Source organism: Podarcis raffonei, chromosome 5 (assembly GCF_027172205.1).
Source record: "Podarcis raffonei isolate rPodRaf1 chromosome 5, rPodRaf1.pri, whole genome shotgun sequence".
Lineage (NCBI taxonomy): Eukaryota > Metazoa > Chordata > Lepidosauria > Squamata > Lacertidae > Podarcis > Podarcis raffonei.
The window spans coordinates 40,022,715-40,043,644 of NC_070606.1; the positions used below are offsets into that span (position 1 = coordinate 40,022,715).

The following is a 20,930-nucleotide window of genomic DNA, read 5'->3' on the forward strand; positions in this document are numbered from 1 at the left end:
GCAGACTCCAAGCCCCTATGAAGCTCCTCTTTGTTTCTATTATCACTGTTGACAATGTATCCTTTAGTCGGTTTTGCATTTGTTTAATTTAATTACTCTTTCACATACACACTCTGAATAGCTAGCAGGACCTAACCATGAAACTGGTTTTACTTAGTAAATGTTAATGCTACCACCACAATGTATCTTGTAATGATAATACAGCATTAGAAAGAATAGCTCAACATACAAAAGTTAAGGTTTTGAGAGAAGGAAACTGCTCTGTCTTCTTAAATGTATTTTTGGGAAATATCCATATATATACACACTGTATTCAGAAAGAGCTGCCATCATTAACTGATAGCCTGCATTCTTCAATTTCATTGCTTTCTTAGTGAGTTATAAACAGAAATAACTCTTTCTGTTTATTGTATAACTTACAGTTCAATTTCAAATTTGGATTTATTGTCCCCTGTATGTATGTTTCTGAGGTATGGAGATTTCACATTTTATAAATAATTCTGAAAAAGAGAGTTGGTAATGACAAAAATCAACATAGCATCATTTTAAAAGAATGATTACTGGAGAGGGAGATACTAGGATAGGCTACAAAATATATAGCAAGTTTTGCCGATCATAAGCACAAAGGGAATAAAAAACTCAAAAAGTAAGAGGTAGTCAGATAATATGATCAATGATGATTTCTAAACAGACGTTTTTACCAAAATAGTTTTCACATTTGTCTTTTTGATGTTTAATGATTGCTATAACCCTGGTCTTTTGATCCAAGAAAGATATGAAGAACCTATGGAAACTACAGTATTTGAACATATATTTAGCTGACCACTAAGCCTTTAATCCCTACATTTTTATGTTCAGATAAAGAGGCACAAAAAAGCAATTTTAGCCCAGAAAGGAATACTGAAAATAAGTGTTGAAAGGAATAGTATGGTAAATCATTCAGCATTGAATCAGTTCTGAAGGCATTGGATTAAAAGGAGTGTCTGTATGGCCTGTCAAGTGAAGGACGGCATGTTACCTTCTTGAATGACCACAAGGGCACTTCATGATAATAGTTAAGTTATCATTCACTGCAACACTTTTCATTAATCTCATAAAATGAAATATAGTAGTGAAACGGCCAGTGGTCATCAACAAAGAGAGCCAAGCACGAGCATTTGCAGATCAGCCCTAAAGATCTATGGAGTGACAGATGTCACAGCCAGATTTCATTCACTTTTATAAACCTAAAACAGTATACTGTCAAGGTGGGTTAAAAAAAAAATCCAAATTACATTACAGGATTAAAGTTTAGATAATTTGCAGTTCTAAAAATCAATATGTTTTTAACTTGCTCTTGGATTGGATTCTTTGTTTTTTATTGTTTGTATTGTAAAGACCTTTGACTACAAACAACAAAACTCAGACAGAGATGTGCTCTTGCATTTAAACTCCCTTGAAGCCTTTAGCTTTTCTTGCCTCTTCCTTCCTTTTGCAATTGTCATTATATGGGAAGAAAGGCTAATTTTACTTTTTTTTATTTATTAGCAACCAGTGTGGTGTGGCACTGTGAGGCCATACTCATTATATTGGGATAAGACAAGGCCATGGTCCAAGCAGCTTGGATGTATCATTCCAGATGTACACCCCAGGTTCCCTTGAAATGTTTTGGATGATACTGGGATGCAGCTTTTGAAGCAAGCGTAGTCATGTGAAACCTGGGAAGGATGCTCAGTCATCTGGGGTATATCTGGGAAATTCTGGGGTATATCTTTCATATTGCATACTGCTTCACTGGTGCCCTTAACACTATTCAAAAAACACAGAAGCTAGGACCAATTAAAATGTCACCAACTAATAGGCAAGTGATTGATTTCTGCTAAGTGGGAACGTTAAGCAAAACAACAGTGGATGGGGAGCTAGGCATGATGTCGAAGCCCCTAAGTCAGCAGATTATTTTAAATCTTATAATGGAGCACAGGAGGTGTTATGCAGACTTAACAGTGCAGTTCCATGCAAGTCTGCTCAGAAATAGTTCTTAACTGAGTTCAATGGGACTTACTCCTGGGCAAATGTTCACATAAACTGCAGTCTTAATTAGATCAGACCCTGCTAGGTGCTAAACTGAGACATACTGGGAGAAGGAAAATATAAACACTAATAAGTGCTTTGATCCGTCTCCAGCACTCAGCAGAACCCACAAGCTATGACCTTTGCTAAGGCAGAAAAAAAGAAATATGGCATCAGCAAAGCTGGATACTAATTTTAGGTGGTACACTAAGTTAAGAATTAATAAAAGACAAATTAGGTGCATTTTTGTGTGTGTCCACTGCCAATGCTTAGCCTTTTCTTTTCTCCCACCCATATCATTTTACTGAACTTCATGTCAGAAGAAGATTTCTGGAGAACCTGAAAGCTCACTAGTTTGTGGTTTTTACTTGGTCCTAGTAAAGGTATCATGCTACTGGGGATATTCTGGATTTTTTTTGTTCCTAATAGACCAACACAGCCACCTACAATTTATGTGTTCTTTGCTATTGGGCTGCCTGTGGCAAGGTAGAGATTTTAACTCATTTTGACTTGCTCTCTTTTATAAATGTATGGTTGTTCCAGTTTACTCAGTTGTACATGGGTGCCAAGTTTATTTTACTGTTAGACTGTTACCTGTTTAAGCACTGGTGCATATGACCAGGTAGCTACACAGAGACCATTGAAAATGCAACAGTTTGTGTGACACAACTTGAAAAGCAAAGAAATGTTCTGTCTCTTCATCATCATTAAACCGTGCTTTAGTTCATACAGTTGTAAAATGATGCTAGCATGAAGGATGCCGGCTGCTATTTCAGTACAGCTACAATAATGGAATTTAATGCCAACTCCTTCGGTATGCATCCCTATATGTCAAGCGTTTACATCAGCCCTCTCTGTCTGATCCTCAAGACTCTCCCAAAGTTGTACCTCCTCCTCAGCCACACCCATTATCCCCAGGCCACACCCTCAATGAACCCTCCCTTGTATTGGACCCTGATTATGTCTCTTGCCTGCCTGGGTGAAGGATTGTATGTACAAATTTATTCTGATGTATGGAGGTAAAATTTACATTCCTTGCTCTACCCACATTTTCCTCTGGCCCTGCCCACACTGGGATACAGCTCCTAAAAGGCTGTACAAAGGTATGCATCCCTCAGGCTGAAAGGTTTTCTCCATTCCTGGTTTACATGGTTGTGCATTTGTGTGAGTGGTGGAATTTGTCAATATGATCCAAGGATAAAATAGCTCCTATGTCCTCCAGATGGCTTGTCAAAGACTTTGTTAAGGGGTACATCAAGTAGTAACACATTCTGAATTAATCTTTATTGCTTCTGTTTCCTATGTTCACATGAAGAATGTAAGACCATTGCTCTGCATTATGTTCCTTGTGTATCTGATTGAGCTGGTGCCATGTAATTTTTGTTAATGAAAATGTATTTCTGATCTCAGCCTGTTGCCTTTCAGCATCAGCATTAACTTCTGTGTTTTCTTTCCAGAAAGGCAGTAGTCAGTTTGTATTAGAGCATCTATGGCATGTGCTTTTGTTTGACTTGGCTGCTTTTCATCCACTTGTCATCTTTCCTCCAGCTTCTAGATTAAATCGTCTTATATCACATGTATCACTTTCCTTAACAAAACAAAAAAACCCTGAGTGCATGTTAGTTGAGGTGGATTACAATCAAGATTGTTCTTTTCCTGATGTGTTGCACACAAGAAAAGAAATTAAATGACTCTAATTGATTTGTTGTTTTTCTGTTTGCTGGCCTAAATTATGAGATCAGAGGCATTTTATGACAAAGTTTCAGTGTAACCAACCTAATTAATTGAAATGAAATAATCTTAAACATTTCTTCATGCATGTACACAGGTTCTTTTTTTAGTGTTTACAAATTAGTTCCTAGCCTGGAATTGCCATTTGAAGGTTTGGCAATTGTCGTGAATTGTTGGTTTCATACTTCAATGTAGTAAATGAGCAGTTCACATTTATTTTTTATTAATACTGTTACCCATTTTTCACTATGAGGTCCCTGGGTGGGTTACAACAATTTAAAAAACAAACAAAAATGAAATAAGTTAAAACATGTCACAGATGAAAGAATTTGAGTGAGCCCTAAAATATTTACCTCAGGTGTCAAGGGTCTTTAATTCCCCAAATTATGATCTAACCATATTATAGCCAGGGCAATAATGTGAATTCAAAGACTAAAGAAGTTAGTTCCAAGTGCTAGACATGTTACCTCATGAAAACTAGGTTCCCAGTGCAGTGTTTCTAGAATAACAGGAAGGCATGGGAACATTTTCAGGAAGGAAGGACAAAAGTGGGAGTGGCTTTCCTTCACCTCCGTCCAAGACCAATTGCCAACTGTGGGAGCCTAACTAGGGGAAACTGGGAGTAAAATGGATGGGGAGGAAAGAATGCAGGAGAAAAGGAAGAGCTGTAGCTCAGTGGTAGTGTGCATGTTCTGCATACCAAATGTCCCAGTTTCGGTCCCTGGCATCTCCAATTACAACTGGCTAAATTGTCACAGGGCCACTGCCAATTGGAGCAAACTTCAAATTTCAGTCCATTTGTTCTTCTTCTTGTTGTGTTTGCTGAAGTAAAGTACTGCTCTGCCCTAAAGTGCCACCACAACCATGATTGTGATAAAAATGTAACTTAAACTTTTTAAAATGGACAATCGGATACTTAGGACTATTGATATGACATATATGATTCCAAATTCACAACACTTGAAATCATTAGTCAAATGTTCTACAGAACCAGATCTACACTTTGTTTAAAAGTATAAATGTCTCAGGACAGACCTGCCTTTGTTCCAAACTACACTATGGTCATCTGACTCCAAAAAGAGACCACTGGCCCATGGATCTTCAAGGAGATCAAATGTCTAAATACAAATAGAATAGTTACATACAAATGGATAATGACTGTTGTGACATTTCTGTGTTCATAGTTTTTAGGAGCACTAATCTGTCTCCTTAACTGAAATGTCACATTGAAGACTTTCTAGGCAATCAGGCAGAAAATTCCTATTTTTCATGACTTACCCTTGCTTCATAGGAGAGGCATGGCAGATAAACTTTCAGCTATCCTTTTTATATAGTGTCAATGAAAAACTAAGGCCCTTCCATAATGGAGACTTGTACCCTTTTAAATGCCCATTTGTGAGGATGAATTGAGATTTAAAAAATTGTAAAGCCCTTTGCAACCTAGAAGTCCTAAAACACATAACCCAAAATGTTGGTTTGTAGTCGCAGGGTGAAAGGAGCCTTTTCTGCATGGCAAGTCACTGTAGATAAATAGTTCTCCACAGGAGGGTAGTCCCACAGTGTAGACAATAGTTAGCTAGATGGACCTTTGTCTGAGTTGGTACAAGACATCTTCCTTCCAAACATAAATAAATACCGGTAAATGGTGCATTAAGAAAAAAGACCAAAAAAAAGTATGGCAATAGATCTCAGGGACCAGATGCAGGCAGGGAAGGAGACAGAAAAGTACTGAAAGGGGAACAATGAGACACTATGGGTAGAGGAGAGAAAGGAATTGTCTCAGGTCCAGAATGTTTAAGTACAATCGCATATATGTTTGTCCCATGATAGTACATATTTGATTTACATGTGGTTATCAGTGCTGCTCCTTTCTACTGATAACTACATCAAATTATACTTCTTGTAACTATTTATTTACTACATCCATTTATAGAAGCATTCCTTAAGTGGATGCATGCCATTAAGTTTCTAGGCACATTCAAAGTAATGTTCGCTATTTTAAATATGATGAATGTGGATTTCTTCCTATTGGTTCTTGAGATTAGGGTGCAATCCTACTTGCATTATTGTAACAGAGTGGGATTGCAACTCAACGTGTCTACAAGAGTGCTTTCCTTCCCTTTCCCCAAAACTTTAGTTAAAATCTAAGAGTTTGAACATCAACAATCCTAATGTAGTCCATTGCTAATCTGCAGAAACATTGTAGTAAAATGTTACTGGAATGGATTGATTCTTAGGTTGGTTTCTACCAATATGATTTTAGCAACAAGAAAAGCAACTACACAGGTGTGGAAAGTTACTAAAGTATTACTGCTGCTTTGTCCAGCTCCCAATTTCACTCCAGATTCTCCTACCTCAATGTTAAGATGTATCAGTGTCAGCAGAATTATTTGTCACAGCTAAAACTTTTCCAAGCTCTAATTATATTGCACCCCATGGATTTCATGCAGCTGGAGGCCTTTCTTAACATTTTATAAACTCAATTTCTGAATAGTTTTAAAATTCCACCATATTAATTCAGATTGAACAGAAATTCAGCACTGAAAGTAGTTCAGCTGACAGTGTTGTAAAGTGAGAGAAAAATCCTGTAAATAATACAGGTGTCATTGTTATATGCAAGCCCTTAATTACAATATAAATCTGAAGTGGGCAGAACACCAATATAGTTGATCTTTGGATGATATGCAGAAGAGCACCAAGGATTTCTGATTCTCAGCTTTTTTAAAATGTAGGTAAATAACCTTTTTCCAAATTAAGTGGCTGGAACACATGGCTTGGGGTTTTTGGGGTGTGGTGAGGGGCAGGATCAAGAATGCATTTTGAGTGAAAGGATTGGGACTTCAGTACAAAAACGAAATCCTGTGATAAGATTCACTCAGATGCCCTCTTCCTTAATTCTAAGTGGCTGTCTGCCCCTTGTCCTAAGCCACTATTTTGTTTCCAGCTGGTAGATCTTGGGATCTAGCAAAATAGATCTCTCAAGCTTGAAGTTCATCTGCCTCTGCTCTAGAGTGCTTGTTTTTTGTTTTTTATAGCGGTGGCTTCTGAACCAGGGTGCCCCATAGCGTTTCAGGGCTTGTCCCAGGTGAGACAGGGTTTCTACAAGGTCCCATAAGTTGAAGTGGGGAATCCCAACAGCTTTGTTCTGTTCTGATGACTTGGTTGCAACCCACCCACCTACCCATCGCTATAATTTTTTTGTGACAAAGGAAACCAAGTTTACAAGAAATGCCCTTGAATGAGTGGGAAAGTGTGGGCAGAGAGGGAAGGAGGGGTAGGCCATTTTGACGGAGAGGTTTAGAATTTAACAGGGCTCTCCAATCACAATGCTTCATGGGAGAGAAGTTGAGAGAAACATATATGTATTTGTCTCAAATGCTCATTGTTCTTTAGCAAATTTTCTCTCTTGAGCAGGATTAGGTTGTATCCCTCTTCCTACTGACTATACTTCTGAATCATTTTCAGTTTACCAGAAATAACGCATTACATCTACCACCTTTATTTTCATTCTGTTTTTTTCTTTCTGTTCCAGTACTTCTGCACAATTTTTTTATTAGTGTGCTGTCTTATTCCTCTTTTCTCCTACTTTCAGTTTTAGGGCTGGTATTCATGTGTGATGTTCAGTTTGTTCTTCCTGTATTTTCCTTTTTAGTAGAGTTTTTATTCTTGCCCCACGCTAGATCTGGGACTTCGCATGTGAATCTTTTTCAATTAAACTGAGCTATTTTATCTTATTTTTCACTCCACTTGTTTCTCTCATGCACTCAGGCCCAGCCCCCAGTTGTGTGTGTGCCTTTCTCTGACTCTGCCAGAGTGAACTGGTTAATTTCAGCCCCTTTTAAGCACCCCCCCACACCACTCCTATTCATGAGAGGCACATGCACCTGGCAAGTCATCGGGTGCCCTGGCCCCCAACCCTACTGATAGGTTTAGACAAATGACTGGTGGGTCTGGTAATGGCAGTAGCAGAAGTATTAGCATCAGCAGCACTGCCTGTTCTGAATTCTCTCAAACTCAAACACTGATGTAGGCAAGAGGAGCAATACTCAGCTTCTTTCTGAAGCTGGCGTGAACAGTAGCGGGAGCAAGAGGCAGAGTATATTCTAGCATTGCTTTGAATTGGCAGTGGATCTGAAGGCGTGCCGTCTGCTTGTGTTACAGGAAACAGCTTGCAGGAAACTAATGGTTTAATATGTCACGAATATACTATAGATAGTAGCCATAGGACAAAAGCCCCAGGTAAAATGGACTGTTGAATTGAAAAAGTTTGGCATAGAAGAAATCACATAATGATCTCGATGCAGTAAAGGTTTCAGCTGGTGCAGGCGTAGCAGAGGCTTGTGAAAGTACAAAGGAAGACAGTTGAGAGGAAGTACATAAACAGGAACCCAAGACTGTACAACTACAACACATGAATCAAACTTGTGGTTAGCGCAAGTGGTGTGTTGAAATTTCTCAGTAGTTTTCCTATCCTGCAAAAGAGGCTTCAACAATAGAGATGGTAAAAGTTGGTTCTTCCTGAGGCAGAGTGGGATCCGGACCCTGAGTCAAACCAGGAAGACTATGAAGCACCTCAGGATGATACGAGCTGCTTCTCAAAGTGCCATATCGGTATCTGAACTGAATCTTGATGATGATGGTGCTCCCCCCTGGCAACTGTTGATTTGAGGGCTAAATATGCTCAGTGCAAATACTTCCATATTGGATGTGCCTGCCAGCCTTCAAGCTATAAAGACCTAGAGTTTTCTAAAATTACTATTAAAGATATACTGAAAACTGTTTATTCAATGTGATACTTTTTTATTTTCAGTACATCAGACACTTGGCATAGATATGTTCTTATACTGTGATTGGAATATAGACTTTTCTTATTAAAACAACAACAACAACCAAAAAGCTTAATTATATTTAAGATTCATTATGCATTTTAGCACAAAGTACTTAAAAGTACACTAAGATCCTGACGTGTTCAGTGTGTGGTTTTTTTGTTTTTTGCTGAGTACGTTCATTAACCCTTCTTGTTTCATGCAGTCAAAAGATTTCAGGGATGCAACACAGTTTTAGAAATATTGATTTCAGACTTCTGAAATAAAGTCCTGTGTATTCTCTTGTCCATTTCCTTGCACTCTCTGTGGTACATATCAGCAACTACTTAATCTTAGTCAGTTAAAGCTGACAGTTGACTGATAGGCAAGAGCTCTGTTCAGAGAAAAATCCAATCAGAAAAGACTCTGTGGAGGTATCAAGTCTAGTTTAGGAGCCAAATGTTATTCTACAGCAATTCCATAGAGCACAAATGTAAAGGTTTGCCAATAGTCCATGGATCTGATTAGAGAAAGAAGTGAGGCATCCATCAATTGCCTTGTACTAAAGATGGGTCAAGACAAGAGTATTATGCTAGTCCAACCTTTTATGCTCAAAGAAATCTCAAACTTAGGAAACATGTTGAGAAGGAAAGTACCAAGGCACTAAGGCCAGTCAAATAAAATTTCATTTTGAGGAGGAGAGCCTTATCTAAAGGAGGTATGCAAGCCACAGCTCATCTTGGCAGAACTGGACTGTCTGCAAACAAATGTAAGCCATAGTGCAGGCAATATATTTGATTCCTTTGTAAATGTGATAGGAAAACAATAAAGAATTGCGGGAGGGTCAGGCAAAAATGAATCTGTGCAGTGTACTATCCTCACCATTCCAAATTAGGCAGGAGTACATGTGATTTCTCTACCTTATATTGGTACTCTACTTATACAATGGGTATTGTGCGCTGTGCTAGTGTTAGGTAATAGTTGAAATAACTTTCCCATCACATATACACCTGTGAATTGGAGGTCACAGTTAATTACACCATAGATGTCACCCAGGAGGCAGAAAAATGGCACCCCTTCTGGGATCTGCAACCTGAATTGAAGAACTTGAAAGCTTGCCACATACTTCTCCTGATAAAGGTATTGCCCAACTGCAGATTTGGAAGTTGTTGTTTTTCCTTACGGAGCAACACAGTTTTCTTCTTTTTTCATATGCCTGAAATGAGCTGTTCCACGTTTGCTTGATGTGCTAAGGTGCTAGCCCTTATTGTGAGAAAAAGCCGAATGTATTAATATAGCGATATTAGCAAGATGTTTTATTATTTTATCTATTTAACCATCTGTTCATTTCTTGCATTCAGTACTGAAAATATGCAATGTGCTTGGCCAAAAAGACCAAGAATAGATGGCATCAGCATGGATTTAACTACTTGTTAAATTATTGGCTCTTTGGCTTTTTTCCTCTCTCTTGACATTTTCCCGCTCCTTTTGCTAATGGAAAATGATTCATAATCATTTCACAGATGACAGGATTTCTATCTTTTAAGTGCAGAATGCTCAGCAGTATCTGCCAGAGTTGAAGGTTTTTTTTATTTCTGAGGACTTGAGGACCACCCTTTCAAGAATCTGTTGAATTGTCTAACGGCCCAGTCTGTGAAACTCTTAAAGAACCCAGCACTTTTATTGCAGGAAAGACAGCTTGAGCCCGCTTAAATATGGGAAACTGCATTAGCAGAATGTGAGAATTAGCAGCAGAGCACCTGAGTCTCCTGGCAGCAGCTTTCCTGGCTATACCTTCCTTTTGCTAGAAAAGCCCATTAGTCACTGGGTGAACCAGGACAACTCCCAACACTCATATGGAATGATCAGACACTCATATGGCCTGATCCAGATCTTCATACTATGGTTGGGCCAACATAGTATGAAGATCTGGATCAGGCCGTGTAGGAAAAGCCATGCAAATCTTGCTGGTCTTTCTTCTCTTGAAGTACAGTAGGGTTTTAAAGACTCCTACTTCATCTTAAATAATTTTTTTTTAAGTTGAAAAAGGGGGAAAATAGTGTGCCTCTTTATCTTTCACCAAATCCCTTCAGTTACAGAACCTGTTGTAGATCTGTATAATTTACAGCTGCCGTATATAGCAATAATATTGTATATTGCAATAATATACAACATGTTTTGAAACTGGCGTCATTTAGAGGACTGAATCTCATTAAACCAATTTAGCTTTTCTAGAATGTGACCTGTACAGGGGAAAGTTCCCTTTCAAATGGCTTCAATTATCATTTGTTCTTTGTTGATTGCTTGGAAACCACAAATCAATATTGAAAGAATGATTGATGTACAACCATCACACTTGGTCTTTTGAATTTGATACACAACTCTGTGGGCGTATACATGCATTTATTTTGTGACAAGGTGGCAGAGAAAATGAAGATAATTTCCTCAAAGCTATACTTTTTCATCAGGGAATTTTACACCTAAAGTTATCAGGAATAGGGAGGGGGGAATAATTCTAGCCTTGGGGAAAATAAATCTTTCTAAAATGCCTATCTAAAAACATCACCTGCTAACCATTTAATGTACTTATAGTTTATGCCTTCCATAGCATTACTTTTTAATCTATTCTAGTCTGTGTACCTGGTAAGAAGGAAGCCTGGAGCCAATTGCAATTGCTTTGCAACTCATATCTTTAGCCACCAAGTTGTTGGCTTTTTTCCCCTTCCCTTTATTCCTCAAGGTTCCTGACTCTTGAGCTTTTAATGGAAATGATGCCTCATTAACACAAGTACCAACCATGTAGCTTCACTGCAGACTTTGGGTGCTTGAGTTTACCACTTCACTATCCTTTATTGTATCTGTAATGCTCTCTGGCAATGTCTAAATAAAAGGGGAAAGCCTTTAAAAGAAAAATAAAATAAGGAATTGAAATGTACATTAAGAGACCTTAGCAATGTTCCAAAGAGCCATGCACATGGGGTATCTGAACTTTTTTCTTTGAGCAGCAGATGTGTATGTATGCAAACACGCCTTATTAATATCATATAATTATTATTATTATTGTTATCATTATGCCTCTTTTCTGAGCAGGAACCTATCCAAAATGGGTTACAAAATAGGGGGGGGGCAGAAGAAAAAAATAAAACTATTTTAAAATGATAATGTGGCATTGCTCCACTTAAAAATGCATTAACATAGCCAGAAATAACACAATTCAACCGGACCATCTCCCACCTAATAAACATGCTTGGAAGGCCAGTTGGGAGTAGAGGGAGTTTTCTGGGCCGTCTGAAAAGCCTGTAAAGTATCAATTTGCCATATATCCAGTCAGGGATGCCAACTTGAATAAAATAATTGGGGAGCACATATAAGCCCCACCCCACATAATCAATCACGTGCTGTGATACAGGCACACCATTTGAATTACCTTTGGGAGGCAGGCCCTTCAAATACTTTATTGAGGAAGCCAAAGGGACTCCCATAGCATGTTTGTAGTTCTGATCATAGAATCACAGAATTGTAGCGTTGGAAGGGACTCCAAGGGTCATCTAGCCCAACCCCGAGTCAAACAGAAATCTCAACTAAATCTCCACTGCTGAACTGTCAGGAAATTCTTGATGTTTTGTCAGAATTTCCCTTCTTGTAACTTGAAGCCATTGGTTCAAGTCATACCCTCCAGAGCAGGAGAAAGCAAGCTTGCTCCATCTTCCATGTCACAGCCCTTTAGATATTTGAAGATGGCTAGCATAATTCCTCTCAGTTTAGCCTCTTTCACAGGCTAAACATACCCAACTACCTCAACAGTTCCTCATAAGGCTGGGTTAACAGACCCTTGATCATCTTAGTTGCCCTAGGTTGACATTTGTCCCTACTGAAATTCATTTTCTTAGTTTGAGTTGAGTTTTCCAATCTGTTAAGGTCATATTGAATCCTGATTCTGTCTTCTACAGCATTACCTACCCCTCCTAGTTTGGTGTCATCTGCAAATTTGATGAGCATTTATAAAGATGCTGAACAACAACAGGCCTTGGTAAGATTTGAAGAAAGTGTTTTAAGCACTTATTAGCTATTGCAGCTTCAAGGTTCAGTGAATTTATCAGAATACAATTCTGGTTTCCAGACTGAAAACTCACCAGCAGTGCGTCTTTGCCTTAGAGCAGATTATAACACATAGATTAACATGTGTGCTGAGAACAAATATATTTAAATGAATTATGCCAAAACAAATGAATTATGTTTTATGTTTATGGGGTAATATATTGGTACATTCCTGAAGACACACTTTGATGTAACTTTTCTATCAGCATTAGCTAATGTTAGCCATACTAACTACATGGGTATAATCAGTGTTAGTCATGCTCAGTGCAGACCCATCTAAATAGCAGTTCTATTCATTCCAATGGGTTTATTCTAGAACATTGGGAAATCCATTATACTGAGTCAAGTTATTGGTCCATCTAGCTCAATATTGTCTTTACAGACTGGCAGTAGCCTGCTCTTTATATAGAGACTGAAGAGATCATTTTCTGAAATCTGTGTTCACACAAGCAACCAGGGACAGTCCAGAACAATAGCTCAATTTCTTTTGAGTGACAATAATAGTTTCATAAAACACAGAGTGACCCTCTATGCACTGGCTGCAAAAAAGGGGGGGGTGAGAATCAGAAAATAAGAAATTAAATAAAATTGCTATAAATTGTTGTGCTGATTCAGAGGTTTACTCTGAAATTAAGCTGGATTTGGGTTTGTTGGTGTCTCTGGTAACATTTCTCTTACATCATGGTTGTTCTTCCATTGGGGATGTTGGTTCATATTATGGAGGTATGATCTGTATTCTATTCATACTGCTGCTGTGGGTTTGTCATGAACATGGCTAGAACAAAAAACTTACATTGAATGGTGGAATGGATATTTGAATATTTTCAAATAGCAATGGCTGCCTATTGCACCCTTGTGCAAAAGGCAGATAACATTCGGCATTTATTTATGAAAGCAAAGTAAGTTCTAGTGATCTTAGCCAAGCGCCTTCAATTTTTTCCTCCACAATTTCTGTTTTCTGTGCTCAGTTTTGTTTGGCCTTCTATGTGAATATTCATTTACCTCATGAGACCATTGCAAGGAAATAGGGTTTGGCACAGCAATAAAAAAAAGGCATCAGCATATAAACACTTATTAGAGGCCCACAAACTTCAACGCAGCAAAATCTAAACTATGAGATCTACCAAACTAAAGGGTTCCACAATGCAAATTTAAATTGATTCAGCTTCTGTTGTCTATGTAGTTAAGATCATTTGTTAGGCCTCATTCTTACAAACATTGTGATTAAAATTTCCTGCAGTTCAAAATATCTTGCCATCTTTCATTCATGAGCCTTGGTTTCTTAATATGTGTTACTTTTTCTTTTTGCCTAATGTACACAATATCATTTTGTATCTAAGCAACAACATTACCAAATAATAGAAAAACATAACATGTAATAAGGTGCCATAATTCTGATGCTGTACTAGGGAGCTGGGGGGTGGGAGAGACAGAACTAATTTTTTAATTATGCACCATGGAGCTATTGCAAATGTACTGTGAGATAGGGAGAATGTGCAGTGTTGCAATTTCAAATCCATTGTTTTTATTACACAAACTCATTCATATTGCCTTCTGAAACTGTGCATTTAATTCCACCAAGATGATAAAATACAGATATTATTTAGATAACACATTTCAATTAGCTGCTCTAACAGCACAGTCCTACACATGTCTACTCAGAAGTAAGCCCCATTGAGTTCAATGGGACTTACTCCTAAGTAATAGGATTGTAATCTAAATCTAGTTTAAACTGTCTTTATAGTCACATATCAATTATAACATAACCACAGGAACTAACATCTCTGAGCTTCATCAAAATCAATCAATTCTCTTAGGCTGAATCTGGAATGGTTGTTTCAATGGAATTGCTCCCACAGGCAGTTTTGATCCATTTAGTCTTCAGCTCTATAATGCATTCCGAATCAGATTATCCCTCATAATATATTCCTACGTAATGTTTTATTTCAGCAGCAACTTTTGCCATATAGAATAATAAATGAATCTGCAAACTTGCTAGAGCTGTCTGTGACAAGGGTGGAATCTACACACATATAAAAACTGCTGTGAAAATACTTTTTTACAAAAAAAAAAAGGTTTGAAAAATACACTGAATTTGGCATGGCTCACTGTCACCGTATATTGTCACATTTGTATACTGCACCTTACAAAACATTTAAAATGTTTTATTTGTTGCTGTATAGCTGAGTCCAAGGACTGAATGTATTTCATACTTCCATGGTTAGCCTATGGAAGCACAAATCATACTGGGAATCACAGTTTTCATTTACAAAGAAATTGCAAGTGGGTCATGGTCTGAGGACCATCTTGTTGGTCTGGGTCTGGTCAGAGCCTGGATGGGAACCCCATGCATTCTGCCTTAAATTTCATTATGGAAGAAAGGCAGGCTATAAATAAAGTAATGCTTTATTTATTTGCATTACTTTACTGCTCTTTTACCTTTTTACTGCTCTTTAAGAAAATGTTATCTGGACAATGCAGATAGAAGTGAAAATCTGGAAGTATAAAAATAAAGCATGGACATAAAATACCATATAAACAGTATGTGTGTGTGTATAATTACAATAAAAGAACATCAAAATAAAACCAGCAACAAAAAACAATAGTGCAGAAAAATTTAAAACAACTAAAAATGATAAAAACATGTATAAAATATTGAATAGTAAAACACCACTATATGACTCCCAGTGCTTTTCTGAGCACAATTCAAAGTGTTGGTGCTGACCTTTAAAGCCCTAAATGGCATCAGCCCAGAATACCTGAAGGAGCATCTTCACTCATTGCTCAGGCCGGACACTGAGGTCCTTCTCCAGGGGTCTTCTGCTAGTTCCCTCAATGCGGGAAGCGAAGTTACAGGGAACCAGGCAGAGGGCCCTCTCAGTAGTGGCGCCGTCCCTGTGGAACACCCTCCCTTCAGATGTCAAAGAAACAAACAACTATTTGACTTCTAGAAGACATCTGAATGCAGCCCTGTTTAGGGAAGTTTTTAATATTTGATGTTTTATTGTGTTTTTATTATTCTGCAAGGAGCTGCCCAGATTAGCTGGGGAAACCCAGCAAGATGGATAGGGTATAAATAATAAAATTATTATTATTATTCCTGTCCTGATAGGGGTGCAGCTGGGCCCATTGGTGTTCGTGTGAGAGGGGTGCAGAGGCAGCTGCTTCAGGCACAAAAATTATTAGGGGTGCTACAGTACTGCACTGCAGCGGTCCCAAAGATGCTGCAAAACTGGGAGGGAGAGGTATCCCTTTCCTAGTCCAGCAACACAGTATGAGCGTCTCTCAGGCAACCAGGTATCTCGCTGCCCACTCCCTTCAGCACCTTAGTTCTGCATCCTTTGCTCAGAGGCACCATGCACCACGTGCTTCTCACATGCTATGGCTGCCACCACTGCCATGCACCCTGAGTTGCTTCTGTGCCAGTTGGCCCCCTTGGCTCTCTCCTGCCCCCACTTTGGGACAAAGGCAAACAGGGCCCCTGTGGCACCACAGAGCCCCCAGTCCAGGCCTCCGCATCTCAGAGGTTGTGCTAAAAATTGGGGAGGAGGATCCACCACGATGTGCTAGCCCCTTTCCCATGGGGATGCTGCCCCCTTTTGCGTCTTGTCCTAAGCACTGGCAACTCATGCTATGCCACTTCTGGGCCACCAGCCAAAACTGATGAAAGGCATATCATAGCTGTGTGCGCGCTCAGTACTGTAAGGTGTGTGTGTGAGAGAGAGGAATTTCAGATAAGACGCAAAGCTGTTCTCAAGCACAGTGTGCTTACAGATGACACTTGCAGTCAATATTTTGTATCAGTACCCCTATGATTGTGAGTAAACATTTTGTGTTAACATTCATGATGCTGTTCAGTAAATAATAATTTGTGTTTTCTAAAATGTGTGTTACAGCCTGTGGAGTGGAAGTAAAATATTCCTTATTACAGCAAGAATACTTGCTTAGTCTGACTAAGAATCATTTTATTTCCATAGTGCTAGATATTGAAAGGAAACTGTTTTCCCATGTGTAATGATTTGCCTTTCCATAGACTTAATTAGGACATTGTGAATCAATATGAAACCAGATCTTGTTTACACTTAAAGTCAATGATTGAACATTGTTTTCATTGGCATTTCCATCTTCCTTTGGAAAATTGTCATTATTTTTTTAAACATGGCATTTATTTCCATTTCAAAGAAGTGCCTTTCATTTTGCATAAATATACAAATTTTCAAGCTGCACAGACAAAAGATTCACTGCTTGACAGCTGGCATTATCTTTGGACTATTGTTCAGGTAGTTGGAACCAAGTTAGCTTTTACCTATTGCTATTTTATCATTTGCTTCACACCTTCAACAGAGCTACAGTCTCAACCTGACCTGCTGAAATTGAAAATGTAACCTTCCCAAAATAACAGATGAGGGATTCTTTGTGTTGACATTTTGTGTGGGTCTTATTCTCTGAGCCTGTGACCTACCACATGGAGAAACTTCTAAAAACTACCAACTTGCAATGCCATAGACAGTTATATCCTCCTGGGGGCCTAGATCCATTGAACTTCTATTGCAATGTTAACTCTAATGATCATAGAGGTTGAAAATAATAGGAGAAATGAACAATAGAATACAGCCAACTCTCCTAAAGAGTATTGTCTTGACAATTCAAGGTGCTCATAACTTTGTTCATACACTGCAAGTCTAAATTTCAATAAGGGGTGGAAATAATTCCCCAGGGATTTCTAGCATAGTAGGGAACAAAAAATTGGTGAACGGATTAACTGTACAAAACATTAGAACACAAAACAAATATGTCTGTAACTTTCATATGTTGAACATATTTAGTAGGAAACACGTGAATATATGAAAGGACTCAGTTGCTGAACATCAAACTGGATGATAAACTTTGTAATTACAAACTCTGGATGGGGACTGCACAACTAGTTCAACACATCCAAGGGAGCTTGAGCTTGTTTCTAAAACGGCAGCCTCCCTCATTCCACAGAGCAAATGAATTTTAATATTTTGGAGATGATTGAAAGCTGTTTGTGATATGATATGGAGGTCTCCCATCCAAAAGGAAGAAAATAATTACTCTGGTCTCTTTTTGGGGAGGAAGTTTTTTGGGGAGGAAGACTAAGTAAGACTTGCTGAACAGCCCCACTTCAACCTGTTTACAGGGTTCTTGATTTCCCAATAAATGAATAATTTTATTTTGCCTTTTTTCATTCTGTCAGCTGCTCAGGGCCCAGGGACCAAACTTGGCCCTCAGGTTCTCTCTATCTGGCCTCAGAACTCTCTCTCTAGGCCACGCAAACCCTGTTTCACGCCCCAAATACTTTTGCCCAACTGACCTGTGCCCTTAAACATTAATAACGCCTCTTGCTTGTTTCAATGTAGCCAAGAAAGTGGTTTGTGAGTGTGTATAGAAACTAGCTTACTGTAGAATGGTAAAAATTTACATTTATTGCTGTAGCCTGACTTTAGGCCCTCAGAAAGCTGCCTAGAAGGGAATGTGGCACGGCTGAGAAGGTCTCCCCATCCCTGGTCTGTGAAGTGGTGCTATTTAGAACAAAATGACCAAGCCTCACTTGCCTTCAAAACTTGCAGGTGAAAGCACAAGCCTCACTATTTCTTTATGTATGTATGTTGGGTTGTATTTTTCTGTCATGGCTTTTTAGAGGTGTCAGGTTCCATATGCAAGTCTTTTGCTATAGAGTTCAGGTAAACAAGATGCTGATTGCTGTCCTGTTCTTTCTGACCCACAGATGCTTGAGAAATTTGTTGCTGCTTTGGCCCCGGTTCCATCAGCTGCCTCCTTGCAGAGACACGTGCTCATTGTTTCATCAGACCAGCACAACTGCATTTTGCACTGAGAGTTCCTTCTTCTCCACATGGCCTTTCTACTGGTGTCAGCATACCTTCTGCTGACTCATGCCCATGGCGCTCCAGTTGAGAACGGGGCTCTCATGGAGACGCTGAAGTCCCAAGTGATGCTGTTCAGCAATAAGAGTGAACACTATTCAGCACAAGTGAGACCTCCCGGAACGAGCAGACGAATACCTCACACAATCATCATTGGAGTTCGCAAAGGAGGGACCAGGGCCTTACTGGAAATGTTGGATGTTCACCCAAACATTGTGGTAGCGGCTACTGAAGTTCACTTCTTCGACTGGGATGAGAATTACGTGAAAGGAATTGACTGGTACAGGGGCCTGATGCCGTTTTCATATGAAAATCAAATAACTATTGAGAAAACACCAGGCTATTTTACCTCGCCACAGGCTCCCGAAAGGATTCATGATATGAATAGTTCCATTAAACTGCTGCTTATTCTAAGAGACCCCACAGAGAGAGTTATCTCTGATTATACCCAAGTCTATTACAACAGGCTGGAAAGCCACAAGCCTGTTCAGCTCTTTGAAGACATTGTTATTAAAAATGGAGCACTTAATACCAAATACAAGGCTATCCAGAGAAGTCTGTATGACATCCACATGGAGAGGTGGCTTAAACATTTCCATTTGGATCAGATTCACATAGTAGATGGAAATACCTTGATCAAGGACCCTCTTCCTGAATTACAAAAAGTGGAAAGATTTCTGAACCTGCCATCCAGAATTATGTCTTCAAATTTTTATTTTAACCAGACCAAGGGGTTCTATTGCATTAGGAGTGATGGAAGAGAGAGATGTTTACATGAATCAAAAGGACGGCCACATCCTGTTGTCAACAGTACTGTTTTAGAGCAACTTTACTCCTACTTCAGAGAGCACAATGCAAATTTTTACAGAATGATTAATCATTCCTTTGACTGGCATTAGTAACTTGCGGGGGGAGGCAGTTTGTTTGTTTTCTAATGTCCTGCAGTAATTTATTTTCAAGCACTTCTCATAAACTCTGAGTTGCATCCAACTTGATATGAAGAGCAGAGTTTTCTTCTCTGGGGTTTAACACTAGAAGTCCATTGCATTAATGGCGGACACTCTTTAGTGTACTTGGGGGCAATAGGCTTAGTGTTGGCTTTTAACTACAATAATGAACTTGATTGCACCAGTCCAAGTCCACTGACTTCAATGGAGTTATTTCAGATTTACACTTGTATAGCCGAGATGACTCATTTGTCTCTCTTTATTCAAAGTTATAAGCAAATGGAGTTTGACAGAAAACCATTCCTTAACCGATGTATAACAAAAAAAAGGGTTGTGTAACTGAAATGGTATTATTCTAACCTTCAGGTTTTGTTGACTGCTTTTATTTTTCTATCTAGCTCCATGACAGTGGGATTGATTTCTATAACTTTTCATACAGTGAAATAATTATATATTAGAAGAAAAGATGACTTGAAGTGGTCCCATTATATAATTTAAAATCTTTTTTGTGAAATAATGATTGTAAAAAGTATATCTCACTTAAATGAGCCTCAAGGCTGCTCCCTGTTATGGCTCCCTCTATGTAGGGTCTTTATATTAAGTAAGACATTCATCATGTGCATGGGTATAAAGCCGTTTAACCTGTTCATACAAGTGTTAAGCGTTTCATATCTCCAATGCAAACAAATGAGGGCTCTAAAATAATCCCATTTTACACAGTAGACATCAAGAAGTACACAAGTGTCCATTTAATCACAAAAATCATGAGCCACTTACTTTTTTATTAAAAAAAATACCCTTCATCAATACACAATTATTGGTCTTGTTTGTATTTTGTAACCATTTGTTCCAATAGTTTATATAACTAATTTGGCACAAAGTTTATTGCAAAAAAAAAGTTTAATTGCCTGCTCTCCAAAATGTGGAGTAACTTTTGTAATATCTATTTGCAAATCATAAGATGTACTCAGAGTGCAAAGTAATTTCATGTGGTATTGTATACTATACACACAATATTCAAAATATCAAGTATGGGTTTCTGGTTTATCTATAAAACTATACATCTACATGAATGCATTAGAATTTGTTTGTTTATAATATATTTTTACTTGATAAAGTAATGGTTGTCTCTCTTTTTAAATACGCTACTTTTCATATCCACCCATCCACCAAAATGAAGATTATTATGCTCTGGACTTTATATTTATAGAACTGCAAGCATGGCTCCATATTAGGGCTGCCATATGTCCAGATTTTCCTGGTCATTACCAGGACTTCAAAGGTGAAATTGACGTTGGGGGGAATTTATGTTCTTTTGGTGTCCTGGTTTTTACTATTTGAAATATGGCAGCCCTACTCCAGATGGAGCAGACTAATGTAAATAACAACTTACA

The 20,930-nt window shown here is 38.5% G+C and overlaps 1 protein-coding gene across 3 annotated transcripts in view; it reads left to right on the top strand.

The window, feature by feature from the left end:
* LOC128414079 (heparan sulfate glucosamine 3-O-sulfotransferase 1-like) overlaps nucleotides 1–20,653 on the top strand; it is an 85,882-nt gene extending 65,229 nt beyond the window's left edge. For all 3 annotated transcript variants that reach the window (XM_053388793.1, XM_053388792.1, XM_053388794.1), the window contains one exon: nucleotides 18,433–20,653. In XM_053388793.1, coding sequence (XP_053244768.1) covers nucleotides 18,559–19,488 — 930 coding nt within the window. In that variant the 5' untranslated portion in view covers nucleotides 18,433–18,558 and the 3' untranslated portion in view covers nucleotides 19,489–20,653. The remainder of the gene's footprint in view (nucleotides 1–18,432) is intronic.
* The last annotated feature ends 277 nt before the right edge of the window (nucleotides 20,654–20,930 follow it).